The 22,842-nt window shown below is 35.3% G+C and overlaps 1 protein-coding gene across 2 annotated transcripts; it reads left to right on the top strand.

Annotated features, from left to right (window-relative positions):
• The first annotated feature begins 166 nt into the window (after positions 1-166).
• Positions 167-21,755, top strand: LOC111514798 (probable aconitate hydratase, mitochondrial). Of its 2 annotated transcripts, none has more exons than XM_074179923.1 (9): positions 167-507; positions 733-960; positions 8,644-8,914; positions 8,999-9,193; positions 12,936-13,223; positions 13,295-13,629; positions 18,216-18,435; positions 18,489-18,801; positions 20,570-20,902. In XM_074179923.1, the coding sequence occupies exons 1-9, from the start codon at positions 475-477 to the stop codon at positions 20,649-20,651; spliced, it is 1,965 nt and encodes a 654-aa protein (XP_074036024.1). In that variant the 5' UTR covers positions 167-474; the 3' UTR covers positions 20,652-20,902. The 2 variants fall into 2 exon arrangements, with proteins under 2 accessions (XP_074036024.1, XP_074036023.1); XM_074179922.1 differs by lacking the exon at positions 20,570-20,902 and adding an exon at positions 21,107-21,755 and having other exon boundaries at positions 170-507.
• Positions 21,756-22,842: the final 1,087 nt, after the last annotated feature.

The following is a 22,842-nucleotide window of genomic DNA, read 5'->3' as shown; positions in this document are numbered from 1 at the left end:
CAACCTATCGTCAGAAAAAATTATTGGATCACTAAACTAGTTAATTCACCAATATTGTTGGAGCATTACTGTGTCGAGCAGCGTATATAATACTTTCAGTGGCATCTAGTATATGAAATCTATATGAACGGCGACATGGTTGCGCGCAGTTTGTTGAAATAAGCGGAGCACTGGAAATCTTCGACCACCTTTCAGAAGTGTAGGGTGCTTCCAACAAAGCACTTCAAAGGTGTTGACGCGTGATTATACTACTGTTTGTTGTTTCTTTGCTTTATGTTCTGACCTGTGACCTGGTCATTCATACGTTCTAACTTCAGGTCAACGGCGCCTTTTGTACTATTTCAGTCTTTAATACCACAGTGGTCTTTAAATTTAGTATTTGTTTGTGCTTATCCCGATCAGCCGATCAGTTCGATTTTGACATTGACTTTAGAATCGTCTCAAATTAGTTCGGCTTTTAATAGTTTTGCAACCATGGCGTACTGTATGCGAGTTTTGCATCGCCAGGTGAGTGATATAAAATTTACATAATTTCATTTTCAGAAATTGCACTCCTCAAAATACGCTCTTTACATTTTTTTGAATATAGGGTTAAAACTCAGAAAAAATATATAGCTCATTATAATATGAAGTTGGGTTTCGATCAAGTAAATACTGTAAATACTGAAGTATGTAAATACTTCATTGTATTTTTGATGGTATTGAAATTTCAATAATTTTGATTTCTTTCAGGGTGGCAAAGCCAGCAGCCTTCTTTTCTGTGAGATACAATCAAGATGCTTCCATATTTCACCTCTAACCGCAGCTGCGGCCAAAGTTGCTATGAGCAAATTTGATAAAAACCCATTGCCATATGAGAAACTTACTAAAAATCTTGAAGTTGTGAAGAAAAGGCTGGGGAGGCCTCTAACTTTATCTGAAAAAATTTTATATTCTCATATTGATCAGCCCGCAACCCAGGTACAAATATAACACACTTGTTTTTCAAACTGTTATCTTGATGAATAACCTTTGGCCATTGGAACCTTTGAATCGAATTTTTTCAATTATGCACGTAAATAAATTTGTTTTTATTTTGATGCTGATTGAAGACTTCAAAATAATGTTCAAGTGATAAGTCTCGATAATGCATGGCTATTAGGTTATATAACTAATCTAATGAGGTAATGTGTCTGTTTTGACATTGATTGCCAAAGTTCATATCGAATTAAAATAGTAATAATAGATTGATGCGATGTGATGAGCCCTAGATAATTATTCAATACCGACTTGCTATTCTATTTGAAAACATAAAACGAGTATAAACCAATATTTAACTATTGGTTAGGTTAGGTCTAAAGTGAGCGGGTCTATTCGACCCTCCACCGCAACCCGCAAGGGTTTATTGTGACTCACACCTATTCACACTCGACCAAATAAACCCAGCTTCTTAACGAAGCTGATTAGTTTGTCTTTCATGTCAGATGGTAAGACGGCCCTTACGAACTCTAAAAACTTGATTTGGTCCCTAGCGGGACAGGCACAAAGTGTATGCTCTGCTGTTTCATCATTTTCCAAACAAAGGCGACACACACTGTCTTCCGACAGTACGTGTGATGATTCAAGTGACAGTGACCCGTAAGAAGGCCTTTTAGACATCGTAGTTCATCCCTACAGTAGTCCAAAAACTGTTTGGTATCAAGCTTTGAAAGGTGAATAAACGCCTTGGAGTGAACCAATCCTGGAAGATTTTGCCAGAAGTCCATAAGTCTTCTTATCATCCAGGTGTTCAATGTTTGATTGGCAAAGCCTAAAGCGATGCCAATGACAGGTTCTGGTCCGATGAAGCTGCTTGCAGCACCCTCCTTTGGAAGGGAATCTGGTCTGGCCTTCCAGGCCAGTATGCCTAGGAATCCAGACTGTTGAGTCTTCCTATCGAGGAGAGTCGTTTTTGGCGATTTGCTACCAATTTAGACGTTGCTCGATAGGAGCCAAGAACTTCCAACGCCGCGTGACTATCCGAGAATATTTTTATTGACTTGTGTATGAGGTTGGATTCTTCCCAATCTCTCCGCACACAATTCAATAGCGTAAATTTCCGTTTGAAATACAGTCGCATAAGTTCCTAGGCAGGTAGATATCTCTGTTCTGGGTCTGATGCGACTAAAAACATCTGCACCAGAACAGGAAGGTGTTTTTGATCCATCTGTGAACCAACAACTATCTGCTCTTGATATTTCCTTCTCCCGGAGGATCCAGTCCTCTCTACTCGGGAAAAATACTGTATGAGGCAGTTCGTAGTTGACAGTTGGAGGTTGGCGGTATAACTATACTATAATTCCAAAATAGTAGGCACTAAATTGAACGAATCCAGATTTATTATTTAGCAACTGAAAAATATTGTTGAAGCAGAGTCGGACTGGCCATAGTCGGGGTGACATTTGCCAGACGCTTACAACTTTATCCCAGGTTTGTGAGACCCTCCGGCTCTGTCCGAACATACATACCCCAGAGGTTTCAGTAGGGTTCAAGGTTCCCAAAAATCCCTCCTCAGAATAAAAGATTCAAGTTTCCAAACTGATATGTGAACCTTGAGTGACCCAAAAATATACATAAAACGTTCCAAGTGTATTCACTTGGGATAATATTTTAAATTTATATTCTTTTGAATGCTTGTGTTCTAACATACAAAATTGAAAAGGTTCAGTAATTTAAATGAAACCTGCCAAAATATATGTTTTGGGGCGCCATGCTAAACATTTCCCATGTAATTTGATTTTTGATGGACTTGACAATACTTGATGAACATATTGAAGAACCAAAATCATGAAAACTGTATCGAGGAGAGATACATACGTACAAGAAAATGAGTATTTCGAAATAAAATTTCGAAACATTCATCCTGCTGCTGGATGACCGAGAAACATCTGTAAGACTGACCTTTGTAAGGTATCTTGCATACATGTCTGTCGGATATAATTCAATATCCAACGTAGTATTAACCGGAGAATTAGTTGTTTTCTGGCAGGCACTTACCAGAACCTGCAAGAATTTTCAACCAATTCCCTGAGATATTTTCAGCAGATCGAATCATCAGAAAATTATTCGTTGAACAACACTTTTTATACCTCATGAAAACTACGGTCAGCCTCGATTGATTCCATTTTTTCCCTCAAAAAATCTGCCGCTAACCATTTTTTGAAATTCAAACGAAATGAAATCCATTTAGTCAAGGGAGTCGCCAGCTTATGGCTAAGGGAGGGAGCAATGGGGCAATATTATGGAGGATAAAAAATATGAACCCCTGGCACAGTCGAAAGCATAAAGCGTTACATTTTGGGAGTCTTTGCCTTGAAGACGATTGTAATAAGAACGGTTCTGATATCAGTATATAAAACTTCACAAGCCCTCGACAGCACAATAACTAAATCAAACTTTTAAACACAGTAATAATTATTTACTTTAACAAAAATAATATTCAATTAAAACATAACCTGCGTTAAACTTTCAACCACTTTATCATTTAAATTATTCATGGCCAGACCATTAAGGCGATCTCCTGCCATGGTGCTTCTCAGTCATGTTTTCAGTCTTCTGAGGCTGCTAAAGGCAGCTACTATACAGGTCGTGCATGGTAAAACGATCAAAATTTTCAATGCTTTTTCCGTTTCGGGAAAGAAGGAATTTGTTTCTTTTAGGACATCAACAACTGTAAGATTTGTTAAATTAAGCCTATCGAGCCACAATTGCTGCCAAAGTTCGATTTCGTTCTTTATGTTCGGTAATCGCTTTCCAATTCGCTTGTTTAGCTTATTTCGTTGATCGCTTTCAATTAAAAAGTGACTCGCTCACAGCGGCTCACGTGTTTATATACCCAAACGAACATCATACTAGAATGAACGGTAACACAAGGATTGTAGTAAATTTATTCAACTGTAGGCTGTTTTTTGGTTTCTTATGAATGAAGTCGTGATGAAAATGGCGGCGATTTTAAAAAGGGATGTCAAAATCCTAATGTTATTCTGAATATTCCAATACTTTCTATAATATACATTAAACCTTGTTTATTTACTTTTTGTCATGCGATGCGGAATTTATTAATTGGTAAGGAAGTCAATTGCTCGCACTTTAGTCGCTTTGCGGCTAGCTACATTTGATCTCTAGTAGGGGCAACTGCCCCCCATGCCCCCCATTGGCGACGCCCTTGCATACAGCGAATTTTCAGTATCAAGCTAACCAACTATCTGTATTACGAGGGTAACACGGTTTGGATTCTTATCTACATAGTCGATCACAAGAGAATCCTAAATTGCACTTTTCGATATGCCTTTGAGGTTTGTTAGTGATTCGTTTTTTGTCTCCTCAATCGTCGCAAAACGCCGTCCTTTCATGGGTCTCTTCATTCTTGGGAACAGTAAAAAGTCACAGAGGGCTAAATCTGGTGAATACGGTGTTCGAGACATGATCACGGTGTTGTTTTTGGCCAAAAAATTACGAAGAAGCAATGACTAGTGAGCAGGTGCATTATAGTGATGCAAAGGTGATGAAATGTTTTTCCGCAATACCGGATGTTTTCTTCGTATTGCTTTTCGCAAGCGATGCATAACTTTCAGATAATACTCCCTACTGACTGTACAACTATGAAGAAAAATTTCCTGATACACTATGCCACGGTAATTAAAGAAAACAGTAACCAAAACCTTGTTATTTGATCGAACTTGGAGTGCTTTTTTGATCTTGGTTCTCCTGTGCTCTTCCATTGGGACGATTAGACTTCAGTTCGTCAACAGTTATGACCCATTTGAGCAAATCTGAAGCGCCGTTGACTTCATTCAACAATTCCAGAGCGATGCTCATGCAACGGTTTTTTTGGTCAAAATTCGGCAATTTTGGAACGAACTTCGCTGCCACACGCTACATGCCCAAAATTTACTAAAAAATTGCATGGCATGAGCCAACCAATATGTTGACATCCTGAGCAACTTCTCTAATAGCGATTCGATGATACTCCATAACAATTTTCTTGACTTTCTCAAAATTTTCAATGGTTGTTGATATGCTATGGCGTCCAGGACGAGCGACATCTTCTTGACCTTCCGTGAAAAACTTGTACCACTGTATGCTACTTTCAACATTTCAATTGTTTTGAGCACCTAATTCCATTTTTTCACAAAATTTGATACAAATTCATTGATTCACTTTTTTTTTTGAAAGCAGAAAAAAGCCAGACACGGAAAACACTTCTAACCACCACTAACTAATCACCACCAAATTGAACAAGCTAAACAGCTGAAACTTTCAAAATATGTTCGAGATGAGTGTACCAACATAAAAAATTGCTAATGGAATGTACGAAATTTGAACATTCATCTTATTGTTTGAATAGACCTCGTATAAAGGGTGGCCCACCACATTCGCCTCGGTATTCCAAATTATTTTGAAATATATAGGGTGACTCCCATAAAAGTTACATACCAAAGTTATATTTTTTTTATAGAACACCCTATATTTTTAATATTTTTAGATATTATAGATAAAATAAAGCTGAGTTACTATTATATTTTCCATACTTAAAACTGACCGTTTTTGAGTGAGAAATTTAAAAATACAGACCATAATTTAAAAATTGTTTTCACCCTGTAACGTGTAACGAGCTGCTCGTGATTAAATGTACTACTTAGCTCAAAGGTTAAAGTTAACTACCACATGAAATTCTTAATGCAATATTATTCAGAGTGGCGAAAAAAATTGCCTCAAAATTTGGACACACATTTAATTAAGTAACTTCTTAAAATTGAATGGAACACTCCGTATTTAGTGGCGTAATTTGACGCAGAAGTAGATTCCCTTCAAAACTATATTAGGGTTCCCTATAACCTATCCCTTCTGCTTTTTACACAAAAGGCGTTTTTATATTTTACTCATGAGTAATTTTTTTATCTTTAAAATGAAACACGCTGTATTATAATGAAAAGCTTAAAAAGCGTTTTAAAAAACTTTTTATTAAAGAATACGTAGATTTGCTAAAAGTACAAGTTTAAATTTTTTAAAATAAGGTGGCAAATGTGAAAACTCAAATTTGTTGCCATTTCTGAAATATTAAAAAGCATTCTTCAAAATAAGAAGATGCATGTGTCTTAATTATTGAGGCAAAATATGTTAAATTCGCTTGTTTCTTAGCAAATATATTTTTGATTTCATAGTGAAGTAAATACCAAAATTACAATATGGGGTCAATAAAAACATACATTTACGATACATTTTCAATAATAGTAGGCTCTGGCCTAGATGACGTTAATTATTATTATGAAACAAAAAATGGTAAATTTTCGTTATGTGAACACCCGGCGATTTTGAAAAAATTTTTGACTGTACTTACGTATTTTGATGCGTAGGTTACGAATCCGAAAGAAAAAAGCGGCGCTCTCCCTTATTTAAAAAGTTATGGCCCTTCAAAGTTCAGAAAAGGGCAACTTTTCAGCCTTCTTTTTCACTAAATAAACTATTTAAAAACACAAGCATTTATTTAGTAGGTCACCTTTACACCTTATTCCTCCTTCTTTAACACTTTTCACTTCAATAATCAACATTTTTCTTATAAAAAACTTAATTTAAAAACGAATGCTTCTCCTGGTGACATTATTCTATTTTTAGGTTAGTTACTAGTGACATTTCAGAAAAAAGCGGTTGGTATTTGCCGTCGCCAACTATTTCAAATTCGTATTACACTACCAAAAACCAATTTACGATCTAAAGAATGAAAAAAATCTGTTTAAAATCTGTTGGACTGCATCAGTCGTACCAACCATATCATCAACCTTAAAAACGTAAAATACAGTGATATGTAACCAAAAAGCAGCTCCGTACATTTTTTAACATTTTTATAAGAAAACTGTTGATTATTGAAGTGAAAAGTGTTAAAGAAGGAGGAATAAGGTGTAAAGGTGACCTACTAAATAAATGCTTGTGTTTTTAAATAGTTTATTTAGTGAAAAAGAAGGCTGAAAAGTTGCCCTTTTCTGAACTTTGAAGGGCCGTAACTTTTTAAATAAGGGAGAGCGCCGCTTTTTTCTTTCGGATTCGTAATCTACGCATCAAAATACGTAAGTACAGTCAAAAATTTTTTCAAAATCGCCGGGTGTCCACATAATGAAAATTTACCGTTTATGGGTTTTAGAAAAGTTTGGTGATGAAGAATTTTTTTGTGTGCTTTTTTCAGACGATTCAACTTTTCATAACGACGGATTAGTTAACAGACTTAACTTTCACTACTACAGTGACGAAAACCCTAATATTTTTAGAACCCTTGATCACCAGCATAGATGGTCCACAGAACTTCACTATAGCTACAGATGGTCTGTTAATGTGTGGGGTGGAATAATTGGAACGCAAGTAGTAGGTCCTTACTTTTTTGATTGGACATTTAAACGGCGTCATGTTTCTCGGATTTATTAGGGGTAATTTGCCTATGCTGTTGGAAAGTATACCTACTAATATTCGTCAGCGGATGTGGATGCATCTAGATGGTGCTCCTGCACACTTTGATAGACGTGTTAGAAACGAGTTAGATCGACAATATCCAAATAGATGGATATGACTAGGAGGTCCACAGAACTGGCCAGCCAGGTCTCTGGACCTTACAAATCCCGACTATTTTTTGTGGGGATATATCAAAAGTATTGTTCACGATACACCGCCAACGACACCTCAGGATATGAAAGTACGAATAAGAAGAGCGTTTCATTCCATATCGCAAAATATGTTATCCAGAGTTCAGCACTCATTTCAAGAAAGAGTTCGCCTATGCATCGAGAATAATGGACACCATATTAAGCATTTATTGAAGTAATAAACTATATAAAATTCTTAATTTTTCGATAAAATGACTTCAAAAATGTTTTTTTGCTTTTCATTATAATACAGGGTCTTCCATTTTCAAGATGAAATAATTACTCATAAGTAAAATATAAAAACGCCTTTTGTGTAAAAAGCAGAAGAGATAGGTATAGGAAACCCTTATATGGTTTTGAAGGGAATCTACTTCTGTGTCAAAGTACGCCACTAAATACTTAGTGTTCCATTCAACTTTAAGAAGTTTTTAATTAAATGTGTGTCCCAAATTTTGAGACAAATTTTTTCGCCACTCTAAATAATATTGCATTAAAAATTTCATGTGGTAGTTAACTTTAACCTTTGAGCTAAGCAGTACATTTAATAACGAGCAGCTCGTTACACGTGACAGGGTGAAAGCAATTTTTAAATGATGGCCTGTATTTTTAAATTTCTCAGAAACGGTCAGTTTTAAGTATAGGAAATATAATATAACTCACCTTCATTTTGTCTATAGTTACAGTATCTAAAAGTAAAAAATATAGGATGTTCCATAAGAGAAAATATAACTTTGGTATGTAACTTTTTTTGAGAGTCATCCTATATGTTTCAAAATAATCTTGGAATATGCTTCTCGCGGACCCACATATGCCTGTGCTAAAAGTTTCTCCCTAACTCTCATCATTTCTCGTAGAAATACCGAGGCGAATGTGGTGAGCCACCCCAATAAATTCAATTTTTTATAGGTATGTCCTTGACCACACAATTATATATTAATATATAAGTGCATTTGTAGAAAATTAGTTAACTTATCGATAATAATTATTACAACAGGATGTCGAAAGAGGAACATCTTATTTGAGATTACGCCCTGATCGTGTGGCTATGCAAGATGCCACGGCACAAATGGCAATGTTACAATTCATTTCTAGTGGTCTAAAACGGGTAGCTGTACCAAGTACTATACATTGTGACCATCTTATTGTAGCTCAAGAAGGAGGCGTCAAAGATCTTGCTCGAGCTAAAGAACTTAACAAAGAAGTATTCAATTTCTTAGCATCTGCTGGTAACAAATATGGCGTAGGATTCTGGAAACCGGGGTCAGGTATGTACCTATCATAAGTTTTCGAGCAATTTCTAATTAATATTCTGCCTTTGCAAGTTACTGAGTGAATGATAATTTTTTCAGGCATCATTCATCAAATTATATTGGAAAACTATGCATTTCCTGGTCTTTTGATGATAGGAACTGATTCCCATACAACAAATGGGGGTGGTCTTGGTGGACTTTGTATTGGCGTTGGGGGTGCAGATGCTGTGGATGTAATGGCTAATATTCCCTGGGAATTAAAATGCCCCAAGGTCATTGGTGTTCGACTAACAGGTACGTGTGTGAAAAAATAATTATTCAGGCAACTTATTTTTCATTCATGAATAATGACGACATATTTGATTTTCAAGCAAGTAAACTCATCGGTTTACAAAACTTCAGGAGTAATACTTATTAGCTGAGTAATGGAAATTGAAAATGTTGTTCGGTCCTTTCGAATAATTGGGTAACATTCAACGGAAATTTTTACGTGGGCTAAGAAGATTCTTTTTTATTCATTTTCTTCTCTTTCAGTATTTCAGGCTGCTCAAGAGGAGACTTACTCCTCCACAGAGTCTTTATTCCTCATTCAACTTAATCTGAAAGATAAAACTAAAACCTCTGACAATGAATTAGTCCAATACGAATACTTTTTCCGCACACCAGAATTATAAGTCTCTTTGCATTTCTCTTTCAAGTTAGCATCATCAAGAGATGTAGTTTTATAATTCTGATACAGGTATGTTAAATTCAAGTCAATTGTTACTTTTTATTTGAAAAAATCGTGATTATGCAAACCAGAAATCTGTATCCAAAACAACGTTATATACTTTTTCCAATGATCATGTAAAGGTTTGTTATTTATATAAAAGTGTATAGGGAGTCAATCATGAATAAGTTTATCATTTAAACCCATCTAAGAGTTTTATGTTTTTTACTTGTCAAAGTTGGCGATGATAAAAAAGGGCAACGTATTGATTTGAGCCTACCCTTCAAGGACAGTTCAGTTATTTTTTCTCATTTATAGTTCAGCCTAGCACCACTGATGATATCTATGATAGGTCGAAATAGCGCTGTCCGGTGTTGGATCATGCGTGCTTTCTTTTTTGGGCCCTGCGTTCATCTAATTGCCTTGCACTAAAATCTGCGAAGAAGGATACAAGGCTTTTTTTTTCGTTCGTCAATGTCGAAGTTTGGCATTGCAATAGATCGTCTTGAAAATCCTTGTTTATCTTAGATATAAAAAAATCGACTTTTCTGTCGACTCCAAACATGACATCTTTCAAATAAAAACATATTTTTCTGAACAATATGAATTGTGAGAAAGACAGCTTTTGGCTTTCTAATATACAAAAAATGTGAAAATCTTACAAAGAAAGAAAGGAGGTCATCAATTTTAAACTTACTGAGTAGAGAAACGTAATTTTTTGTATAACTCAGTGTTCATATAAAAGTATTTGTTTTGAAAGAATTTTTGTTTTAGGTAATTCAATGTTCATATGAAAGTTGCTGTTCCAGGAGGGCTTTTTCTTCCAGTTTGTGTCTGAAAGTTACTTCTTTACATAATAATAATAATAAAGCAGGGATGGCCACTAACACCCTTGGCCTTTGGTGAGTTGCGACACCACTTACCCGAGCAACTGTTGCAAAACCGGACCGGCAGCCCCGGCGCACCCGGGAAGGAGAACTCTATTCTCCCTCCGGTGCCGGCCGTGGGTCCTCAGGGCTAACCAACCGGTGGACCCAACACTTGGATCCCAGTGATCAAGGAAGGGGCCCCTACAATCGACCCGCTCGGAGGGGTCAGAGGCAAGGTGGTGGGGCCCATAACGATGATTTGCCTACCGATGACAACCCTGGCAATGAAAACGGACGTTTTGAGTGGACGCATGAGCTAAGAGATAGCCTTATGCATTGCTACGAGAGTAGTGAACCTGCGCGAAGAGGGTACATGGCGAGATTGCATGCTCTGTGGTGTGAAACACATCCAGAGCATGCCGCCTTTTCCGCCCAAAACCTTAGGGATTACGTATCTTATCTTCGGCGCCAGGGCTATTCTCTACTCTCGAATCTTAAAATCATACCGGCTTGCCGCACTAAGGCAGAAATCTTAGCCGCACAGATGCAGAAGACTGTCATTCTTGGCTCACTGCGCTTGCTCAGGGCACATGATTCTCGGACCCAATGATCACTTACCTCACGGTGTGGGGAGTGGTCATTGGTTGATAATGCTGGCGCGCCCTCCCGAATGTATCGGGGCTTCGGGGGATAGGGCCTGACCAGCGCACACTACGGTGAAAATAATAATAGTAATAATAATAGCTATGAGAGCAGCTTTTAAACCCAACCTCGATTGGTATATATTTTTATTATTTTTTCATGATATTCGGATATGTGAGAAATTGCCAAAATATTTTTGCATATGTCGTGCCCTATCACTGTCGTGTAAGATACATGTCTTTCAAACTTTTATTAAAATTTCTCATTGAACTTTCTTTAAAGTCTGTGGGGCATAATCTACACATCTATGTATAGAGTTACTTCTTTTGAAATTGATTACACATTTGTATCAACATATCGTAGTAGAAAGCCAAAAACTTTCTTTCTATAAATATAACCCTTTCAATTTAAATGAAATGTTAATGTTTGAAATAGAGTATACTCTAGATATATTATTGGGGCACACTGTCACAGTAGCACCTTAGATTTTCTGAAGGGGTAACAGTGGCTCTAGATAGACTGTAACTCGGATATATCCCTATTAAATTCATTCGTTTGGGCACCGTACATTAGTAAACAGAAGTAAATTCACTCCCGTCGGTCTCTTTGATGTTTCGGGTCGAGATTTTATTTTTTGCTGACATGTGGCGGGGCAGGGGGGTGTAGGCTAAGAGTTGTTGTGCACCTCTGCACAGGGTTCGATCAAAAAATATGTGACCATGATCTGACTTCATCACTGTTACGAGGAGCTCCCAATAAATGTATCATATGATTGTGAACGGTTTAGGAATTGATGAAAAACAAGACAAGGTGATGAAATAAACGTATATTTTATATAGTAAGGTCCAAAAACTTATGCTATTATATTTTAAAGGTTTTTTAAAATGATAAGTTTTTGATTTTTCATTTTAACAATTATTTTCAAATTTCTATTGGCAAATTTCAAAGTATAATAAATTCTTACCCTTGTGAAAAGAGAAAATGAATAATCCAAAGAAAAATTATAACAAGGGTTGAAAACATTGTTTTGATCTTGTTTTGATTTTTTAGCCTATGCAATCAGTGGCACATAAATTGTTAAGAAATTCTGTCTCTAGATGTATGATACATTGTAAGAATGAATCTGGAGGCATATATAAACTTCCAAAGTATTTGGCTACTGTATTACTATATGCCTTGAAATGACTATATTAAGTTACTTCGCTAGATTTGGATGATCCAGTGAATCGGGTTAATGGTGCATGCCATACCGTCACATCAGCTGAAATTAACGTTTCTTTAAAGGTAGTTGACAATATTTCTTGGTGCATTGTGCATTTCATTAGTTCGGACTGATTAAAGGCTGAAATTGAGGCTGGTTTAATTTCAGCGAACCGATTGATCAGAGGAATCCAATTATTAGTTCATCCATTCAAAATTTTATCTCATTTCTATTTATTGAAACCATCCATCAAAAATTCTTCAAACATTTTAAAACGTTGATCTTAAGAATTATATGATATGATGCTTGTATGAAGAAAATTGGTATTGAGTTTTGATATATTCCGTTTGTTAAATTACTTAACTTACTTGTGGAACTCAAGTAAAATGTTAAATTCTTTGAGTGCAACTTGAGAAAAGCTTGGAGTGGTTTTTTGGAACCTACTACTATTGTTCTTCATAACTTTCTTTATTCTAATTTTAATTCTTCTCTGGTAACGGAGATACCACCTGGTAACGGAGATATCACCTGATAGCGGAATTCTAGGACACCCTGTATATTGGAATATTTTCCAATAGATAACTAAGGATAATGCATCAATTTCCTTGGTTTCAGGAAAACTATCTGGCTGGACATCACCAAAAGACATCATTCTCAAAGTAGCAGACATATTGACTGTGAAAGGAGGTACCGGTTCTATTATAGAATACCATGGACCAGGTTGCGACTCTGTATCATGCACGGGTATGGCAACCATTTGTAACATGGGCGCTGAAATCGGTGCAACAACTTCAGTGTTTCCTTACAACAGTCGTATGTTTGACTATTTGAAAGCCACCAGGCGAGCTAAAATTGCTAACGAAGCTAATAAGTACAAGACTGTACTCCTTAGTGCAGATGAAGGTAGGGTCACTTTGAACTCCATACACTTAGGTAAATTAATATAAATGATTTTGTTTTTGTCATAATTGCAGGTGCGAAGTATGATCAAATCATTGAAATCAACCTGGACACTCTGGAACCTCATGTAAATGGTCCGTTTACTCCTGATTTGGCTAGCCCAATCAGCAAACTGGGTGAAAATGCCAAAAAGAATGGTTGGCCTGTTGACATAAAAGTAGGTTTGATTGGATCATGTACCAACAGTTCTTATGAGGATATGGGACGTTGTGCTAACATCGCCAAAGAAGCAATGAAACACGGTGTTAAATCGAAGATTCCTTTCAATGTTACTCCTGGATCAGAACAGATTCGCGCCACAATTGAAAGAGATGGTATTTCTCAAACTTTGGCAGAATTTGGAGGAACGGTGAGTGAATAATCATTTCAATTTTTTTTCCAATTCATTCAGTGAATTAGGAATATACATTTGTAGCAAGAAATCATTAAACATGCATCATCAATACTTGACGCGATAAACACATAATTTTATGTGAAAACGAAGAAAAAACGTTTGCATTTAAGCAGCGGGAACTCTTGTTTGGAAGACATTCAAACATGAGTCGTTGACAGATATCACTGGTAAGTTTGCTGTTCAGATTCAGGTTAAAACGAGCATGTGCAGCATTTTTTTCCTTTATTCAGTGCTGGTGGGTTAGTTTTGTGATTCTGAGATGAGTAAGAATGACTTGGTGTTTTCATTGGGCTAACTGATATTTGAGAATGTATAGAAAAAGTAAATGTGTTTTCTATTTCGAAAGTTCAAGACAAACAAGGCGTACTGTGAACATGCCATTGATACTGCTTACAGGAAGTACTGTGAACAATCCGAGAGATCCTTGAAAAAACAGGTTCTAAATCATTTTGGAATTTCGTTTATTCTAGTAGGAATGAGACCCGCATTTCGGGCAAAATAAAATATGAGAATGTAACCATTACCACTGTATATTTTGGAAGTGTATACCTTCCCTCCAACACTAGTTCCCAAAATAGTGAAACTTTCAGCAACTACTCACTACTAGCGGGCATAATGAAGGCACTTAAAAAAGTAAAATAATAGGTGGTCCTGATAATATATGAAACACTTTTAAAACTTCTTGGGATTATCTTCAATCTGAGTTTTCGAGCGAAAAAGTTCCGAGACGTATGAAACATATTTAGCATCTGTCTTATTTTCAATTCTTGATTACTGAGTGGAATTAATAGACCAATAGACCTTAAATCTTTCTTTTCAAAATTCTTGTTTTGCCTTGAACGCCTATCCATATAACAATCTTAGCACAGTTTCGTGAAAAATAAAAGCACTGTTATTCTGTGTATTTTGTGTTTTTGGTGCATTGACGACAGGTTGGCCGTGATTTGTATGAATTTCAGCAAGGCTTTCAACAAGACCTACAAAATCCAAATTCTAATTCCTGTAAAACTGTGTAAACACTGCCTAGCTTTCAAATGTTTCATCGTGTTTATACATCGAGGGAGATAATCTTATATAACTGTTTAATAAAGGACATTAAATTTATTTTTTCCTAAAAGTATAGGTCAGCGTTTCCCAAACTTTTTTGCCTGGGGACCCACCTTTATTGTGGAGTTTTTTTCGCAAACCACATATTAAATAATATTAAGTACTATAATTATTATTACTAATAATATTTTTATTATTATTATCGCGAAAATTCACTATTGAGAAATACACCTCTAAAAGAAAATGGTAAAAATGATATAATTGAAGATAAAATACAGAACGAAAACAACTTTTCATTTAGATTCTTAAAACTGAACAAATACAAAAAATGAAAAAATGAGACTTATGTAATTATTGTGACTTGTGGAGCTGGTGCTTACGATTTACAAGAGATCTTATATTTATTTTTCAAATATGTGGTTGAAAACCCCATCCGCGTTTTTTTAAGGCTATATTTGAAAGAACTTTAAAGAACTTTAAAATGGAAAAAACAATTCAAACGTATTTAGTGTTTTTAATCTGTTTCCGCCCAAATTGCTAGTTTGGGAATCACTGGTGTAGGTAGTGGTTATTAAGCAGTTTTGCCAAAAAACTTTTCAATTTCATACGAATTAGACACTCAATTCCTGTCAAATGAAAATGTTCATATTCTTTTATTATATATGACTTTCGATTGGTCCATAATAATGTCAGAAGGATATGATACAGAAGAGGAAGAAACGTTTCACATACAGTAGCTGAAACCACTCAACGTCAAAAGACATATGGAAGAAAACTTCATAAAAACACATCATTATATAATATTGTACTCGTGATGCACTGTTTGGAACCTTTTTGGTGTAGTAATGAATATTACTGAAGTTTTTCTCAAAACCAAACCGTTATTTTAACACTTCGACACGTGTTTCGATCACCAAGTGATATCTTCAAGAGGAAGATCAAAATAACTGGTGTTGGGAAAAAAAATTACAGTAATATAACATAATATTGAATAAAACTTCTGCAGATCTCCTTGAAGAAATAACAGTCAGTCAGGAAGTTATTGATTGTAACATCGCCATACCTATGCATAGTGTATGGAAAATGATTTTCCCAAAACAATTTTACTATCGTGTTTCGTAGATTTTGAATTCAATTATTATTCATGTTCATATATCGACTCTACTTGTTTACGGTTTTTAACTGACAGTTATAATGTTATGTAACGTTGATCAACACAATTGATAAACTCATCGACTATCATTATAGAAAGTGATAATTGCAATCAGCTCAACCATGCCACAACAACATATAAAATAATAATAATAATGTTTATTTCATAAGATTGAATACATATACATATAAACAAGAAGAAATGCAGAAATCAACATGACAAGTCACTGAAGTTCATAGAGCTTGTGTATGACAAAAAAACTGAAACAATAAACTAAGTAAGTTGTTATGTGTGTGATGTCAGTTGAAATAGAAAAATAAATGAAAATATCATGAACATGAATCAGTGAACCAACAACATTACAAAATAAACTATCGGTCATAACGTTCATCATTCATACACCATATACGTAGAGTAGTTGAAAGTCATATGTCTTATATTTCATTCAATGTTCTGTTTTCAATATGATCTTGATGACTGCACTTTTGTAGAGTTGCTGTCTATTCTATAAGGTAAATCCTTGTTCAGAAAGATTGTACAGAATATGGTGAACAATAATGAATTAAAACATATGAATAAAAGTTCAAATTTACATATAAAGCTGGTGTAGATCATGAATTGTGAAATTATTTCCATTTATACTTGTGAATATTTAAATTTTTTTGTGAGAACATGTGCTTTTTCTTGCTGTATCACTTTTTTTTTCGTAACAATATTCGATTTATCTTACCTATTATTATATTAGTTAGCCATAATTTCAGTTCTTTTTTAAATCTGTTATCACTTGTAATATACTTTATTTCAATTAAAACTTCTGCATTGGCAATAGGGCACAAGTATGTGAGAAATCTTTGACTTCGAAATGTGCTTTAGGAATCCTTGCGGTTTTTTGCTTGAATCTGGTATTGTGCAAGTGATCCACAGACAATAATTTTATTTCATATCTTCTATAATACATTGCAAGACTTGGAAAATATAGATGTCTATATGTAAACAATTTAGATTCTGTTGAAAGTGTTTCAGACGGATATGTATAATCTCTATTAAAAATAATTTTAATGAGAAATTTTTGATTGACATTGTTAACCCTGAGATGATTATCAGTAATACCTGCTTATTCCATCTTACATTTTCATCTATTATTATGCCAAAATATCCAAAACTCTTCCGCCGTCACTCTGCAGTACTATAGAAATAAGTTTGAAACCCAAAAATAATTAACTATTGCATATCTATTTCATCAGTTCGGACTTCCATTGTCTAATATGATAAAAATTGATTTGAAAACCCTAATAAAACAATTAAAATATTAATAAGATTAACCGAAAATAACAATTTTATTAAACAAAAAATTGAGATCACAAAGAAATAACATACAAGCAACAACCAGACAAAGAAAAATTGAAATATCAATAAAAGCTGAAAAATAAAAATTAAAAAATTTTTAATAACAAAAAATGAAAAATAAAACATTCGGTTTATCACCCGAAGACGATTGTGGATACTAACAATCGAAACGTCGTGACATAACTTGGTTTGAAATCTTTTAATTTTTTATTTTTCATTTTTTGTTAATATTAATTTTTAATTTTAATTTTTCAACTTTTATTAATATTTTAATGTTTATTTGTTTGGTTGTTGCTTATATGTTATTCCTTTGTAATTTCAGTTTTTTGTTTGATAAAATTGTTATTTTCGTTTGATCTCATTAATTTTTTAATTGTTTGTTTCAGGGTTTTCAAATCAATTTATATTACATTAGACAATGGAAGTCCGAACTGATGAAATAACTACGAAACATTGTCAACCACCTTCAAACATATATTGCATCTTTAGTACTAGCACAAATAATATGTACTATTCCATTTCATTTCATTCAGTCATTATTATTATTATTATAATACAGCATTAATATAATTGAATGTTTTGAGAAAAGTATTGATAATAATCACAATTAATTTTATTTGAGATACGTTTCGCTACACGGAAGCATCATCAGTTGAACTGATGGTATTGGTATATTAACTGAGACACCAAAACATCTTACACTGACAAAAAAGTTTGATACTAATAAAGATATCATTATATCACTTTCATATGTTAAACGTGCTATTATTTAAAAATTCTGAATATTGAAGAATACCTGATATTATTTAAAAACTCATGGAGATTGAACAATATCTGCTGTAACAATACTGTATACATGCTCATTAAATTGATGACCAATTGTCTTCTTCCTCTCTGTTTTTTCTAACCAAGAATTTCTATTACCCCATTAACTTTGTTGTACTCGTATTCATTACAATGCCCTTACTAAGTCTTTCATTTTTTTTCGTACTAGGTGTTAGCGAATGCTTGTGGCCCTTGCATTGGTCAATGGGACAGAAAAGACGTTAAGAAAGGAGAGAAAAATACCATTGTGACATCATATAATCGTAACTTCACTGGACGTAATGATGCCAATCCTGCCACTCATTGTTTCGTTACCTCACCAGAACTTGTAACAGCCCTGAGTATTGCTGGAAGACTGGACTTCAATCCTCTAAAGGACGAACTCCAAGGCAAGTTTCCATTGAGCAATTCCAACCAAAACTGAACGAATGTTTTTTCACAGGGGCGGGCGGTAAGAAATTCAAGCTGAGTCCTCCGTTCGGGGATGAACTCCCCAACAAAGGGTTTGATCCTGGCCAGGACACATACGTTGCACCTGTTGAAGATGGTTCGAAATTGAGTGTTGATGTAGATCCAAAATCACAACGTCTTCAATTATTGCAACCTTTCGACAAGTGGGACGGAAAAGATTTGGAAGATATGACTATTCTGATCAAAGTGAAAGGGAAATGTACCACAGATCACATTTCTGCTGCCGGACCGTGGCTGAAGTACCGCGGTCATCTGGATAACATTTCGAACAACATGTTCATAAGGTAAAATATTTCCAAATTTGATGCCACTCACTATTTATTTCATTTTCAGAAAGTTTGATTTCGTTATTTCAATTAGGTATACGGAAACGCAGAAGGGCCACATATTTTTCTTTCTGTTTCTTGGAAATTATGACTTTAAAACTCGAAATTTCAACTTTAAACTCGAAATTTCGAGTAAAGGCGATGGCATCTCTCCTTACGAACACGATATCTACGGAATCAGCAGAGAACTCAATACTCGAATGTCAAAGTTCAACGAGGCTCCCCAAGGCGGTTAGTTGCAAAGACAAGCTTCGACATCGACAAGATTCGTCCTGTTTTTCACTGCAGCTTTCACTGCAAGGCAACTAGATGAAAACTAGAGCCCAAACACAACGCATTTATGATTCAGTACATGATTTGCTATAGGTCTCATCATTGGTATGAGCTGAACCACTTGGGATCGATCCCATGGGGGATGCCATCGCCCTCACTTGTCCCGGATTATGCCGTGAAGTACATTTCAGTCCAGCAAAGCATTTGTGGTTCCGCCTAGCACCACTGATGAGACCTATGGTGGCTCGTAACAGTACTGCTGGTGTTGAATCATATTTGCGTTTTTTGGGCTTCGATATCAAAGCTTGGCTTTGCAACTTACCGCCTTAGAGAGCGTTTATCTTTGATATTCGAGAATTGAGTTCATTTTCGATCCCATAGATGGCGTCTTCATAAGGGAAGATGTCATCGCCCTTACTCGAAATCACGACTTTAAACACAAAATTTCGAGGTTAAAGTTGAAATTACGACTTTAAACTCAGACTTACGACTTTATAAACTCGAAATTTCGATTTCAAACTCGAATTTTTTACTTTAATCTCAAAATTTTTACTTTAAAGGTCCGAATTTCGAGTTCAAAGTCGAGATAAAAGTCGAAGTTTTGAGTATTAAACAAACAAATATTGAAAACGTATGGCCATCTGCGTATCCGTACAATTTTGGTAAAAACTTTTTAATTTTTTCATTATAAAACATTAAATTCTCGAGTTTTGACAAGCGTATTTGGGAAAAAAGCTAATTTCAATGACTAAGTTGCAAACAGCATTATCAACCATTTATCGTAACTTGCCTCAAATCGATCAAAGGATGTAAATTTTCACGGCCAGAGATACCGGGTTTCTTGGCCGTTGTATGCATGTTATCATGTCTGACGTTTCGTCTACGACTGCGGTAGACGTCCCGTTCCGAACGCGGTAACTACGAGGCTGGTATTTGACTCTGCTGTTATATTATTATTAGTGGGCGTGGCTTGGTTTCTCTCAATTAAGGACAGGTTGCCAGATATTATCAATGTTCATTGCCTCTTCTTCTGTGTTAAAATCAACCCTGTTTTTTGAATTTTTATTGCATCTCTATTCAAATTCAAAAGCACAGGGATAATTTCAACAGAAAACAAAAGGCAATGAACATTAGTAATATCTGGATACCTGTTCTTAAAAGTACACAAACAGGTAATCCAATTAGGAGAAAGCAAGCAGCCACGTTCACGAATAATGATTTGAGACTAGTGTCAAATACCAGTTAATGCGTTCGAAACAACGGAAACAACTCGAGCACCAACTCGAGCAATGCGATCGTTATCACTACACCTTTGATAATATCTACCGCCCTAGTAAACGAAACGTCAGGCATAAGAACTGCTGACCACGTTCAAAAAAAAAAACGAAAAATAGCTTTCACACAGTCACCTCAATTCTAACGTGATGTTTTTTTACGTTATTTATCTTTTCAGTGCCACAAATGCTGAAAATAACGAACTCAACAAGGCATATAGCACTGAAAATGTCTGCGGCAGTGGCAGACGGAACGTTTGATACTAAAGTTCCATTTGACCAAGGCTTATTAGCCCGAATTTTGTTCTCTCCAAACGTGATTCTGGCTATAAAAGCTTATGTCGGTTGTATTTTCAAGAGTGACTAATTTTTGGGGAAGAAAGTTTTTGGCTTTCTACTACTCCATCTTGATACAAAAATGTGGGAACCTTCCAAAGAAAAGGAAGGAAGCAATCAATTTTAAAAGAAGTAACTCTATACATAGATGTGTAGATCATGCAAAGAAGTAATTTTCAGGGACAAACTGGAAAAAAAGCCCTCCTGAAACAGCTACTTTCATATAGACATGTTCTTATGAAGTTCGGCTTAAATTTATTATTTTATTTTGTCTTTTTTAGTATTCTTTTAGATAATGTCTTCCACTGTCATCCATATTCCAAACATATCTCTATAATGATTGTTTTTGATTATTTAAATAAGTTGTTTTTCGTTTTCAGTGCCACAAATGCTGAAAATAACGAACTCAACAAGGTGAAGAATCAACTCACGGGTGAATGGGGAGCAGTACCAGACGTAGCTCGTTACTACAAAGCTAAAGGAGTTAAGTGGGTTGCAATTGGTGACGAAAACTACGGCGAAGGCAGTTCTCGCGAACATGCCGCCCTTGAACCCAGACATTTAGGAGCTCGTGCGATCATCGTGAAATCTTTTGCCCGCATCCATGAAACTAACCTGAAAAAACAAGGGCTTTTGCCTCTCACTTTTTCCAGCACTAGCGACTATGACAAAATCCAACCCTCAGACAAGATTTCGTTAAAGAATCTAAAAAATCTCTCTCCAGGAAAACCAGTTGAATGCGAAATCAAGCATGCCGATGGTAAAGTTGAGAAAATATTGCTCAATCACTCGTTAAACGATCTTCAAATAAGTTGGTTCAAAGCCGGAAGTGCACTTAATCGCATGAAAGAATTATCTCACTAATGTAGACAAATTATTTGAATAATTCTTAGTTATGTAAGAAATAATCCTATGAATCTCATAGTTATATTCAGTTACAATTTTAGGCAAATTTTTTCTTGCAATTTTTGTCCATACATAATCAGTTCTAAACAAATTTGGAGACAATAAAGTTGTTTTTGTTTTTCATGTGTTTTGTTTACTATATAGATATATGTTTTATTTCTATATGACATGTAGGACAAATGAAATCATTTTGGAAAAAGATTTGTTACTGTTGATCCACTGAACACAAGGCCTGACTTGGGCAATCGAATGACCCAAGTCCATTGACCGCACTGAAAAAGAAGAAGGTTGATCAATCACTTGTGAATTAACCTTGATAGGAGACTGATGAATATCCACATATATCGGCCTGTTTTGAAGAGATTTTAGTTCCGTACTGAAATTAGGCCAAAGCATGATCTCATCAAAATTATGTGAAGTAGGAATAGTTCCAAGCACCGAAGCATCATTACCATGTTGAATAGCAAAACTAATTCTTTCTATCAAAAAAGAGACAGAACGGTGATCTTTCGTTGCTTGGCCTATTCTTCCTCCGATTCGATCCCTCTACGAAACCCTTCATCATTTGGAAGGATCGAACGCAGCTTGAGAAATGGTTCTTTTACAGATTATGTGAAACATGTTCTTCCTTACGAATCAATAGAGAGTTGTCCTGAAAAGAAAATTGGATTAGATAATTTAGGAAACACTTGCTACATGAATAGCATTTTACAAGGTTTGTTTATGACGAAGCACTTCAAGAACGAGGTTTTAATGATGAACCAGAACGAGAATGTTTCCTACTTATTCACCAAACTCAAACACCTGTTCATGCAGCTGCAGTTTCGTAAGAATGCAACATCTTTTTCTCCAACCGATTTCCTGGAGTCTTTGAAGTCCACTAGATACTTGTTAGGACAACAAGAGGATTGTTCCAAATTCTTGAGGTTCTTGTTGAATACTCTTCGTGAGCAAAACAATGGCAGAATCAATACTCCTGACCGCTCTGAATTAAATGATTCCGTACAGTCTATCTCGTGTTGTGTTTGTAAATATTCTGCTGGAAAAATACTCACTTGTTCACTTTGTAGTGAATGTTCAAGAGGTAGCAAAAACGAATGTGAATTTCTGGAACTTTAACTAGCGTTTCCTAATATGACTAATAACCAGTCCGTGCAAAGCTTATTGTTAAAGAATCTGAAAATTGAACTTTTAACAGGTGATGATGGAC

This window comes from Leptinotarsa decemlineata, unplaced genomic scaffold (assembly GCF_025532065.1).
Source record: "Leptinotarsa decemlineata unplaced genomic scaffold, Ldec_3_MD MMD2_tig00026282_RagTag_RagTag, whole genome shotgun sequence".
In the NCBI taxonomy this organism is placed as follows: domain Eukaryota; kingdom Metazoa; phylum Arthropoda; class Insecta; order Coleoptera; family Chrysomelidae; genus Leptinotarsa; species Leptinotarsa decemlineata.
The sequence above is the reverse complement of the archived record's forward strand: the minus strand, read 5'-3'. Positions and strand labels throughout refer to the sequence as shown.

Coding starts and splice junctions, on each gene's coding strand:
- LOC111514798 (XM_074179922.1), top strand. CDS start 475: ATGGCGTACTGTATGCGAGTTTTGCATCGCCAG. Junction 961..8,643: donor TTGATCAGCCCGCAACCCAG/GTACAAATATAA, acceptor TTATTACAACAG/GATGTCGAAAGAGGAACATC. Junction 8,915..8,998: donor ATTCTGGAAACCGGGGTCAG/GTATGTACCTAT, acceptor TAATTTTTTCAG/GCATCATTCATCAAATTATA.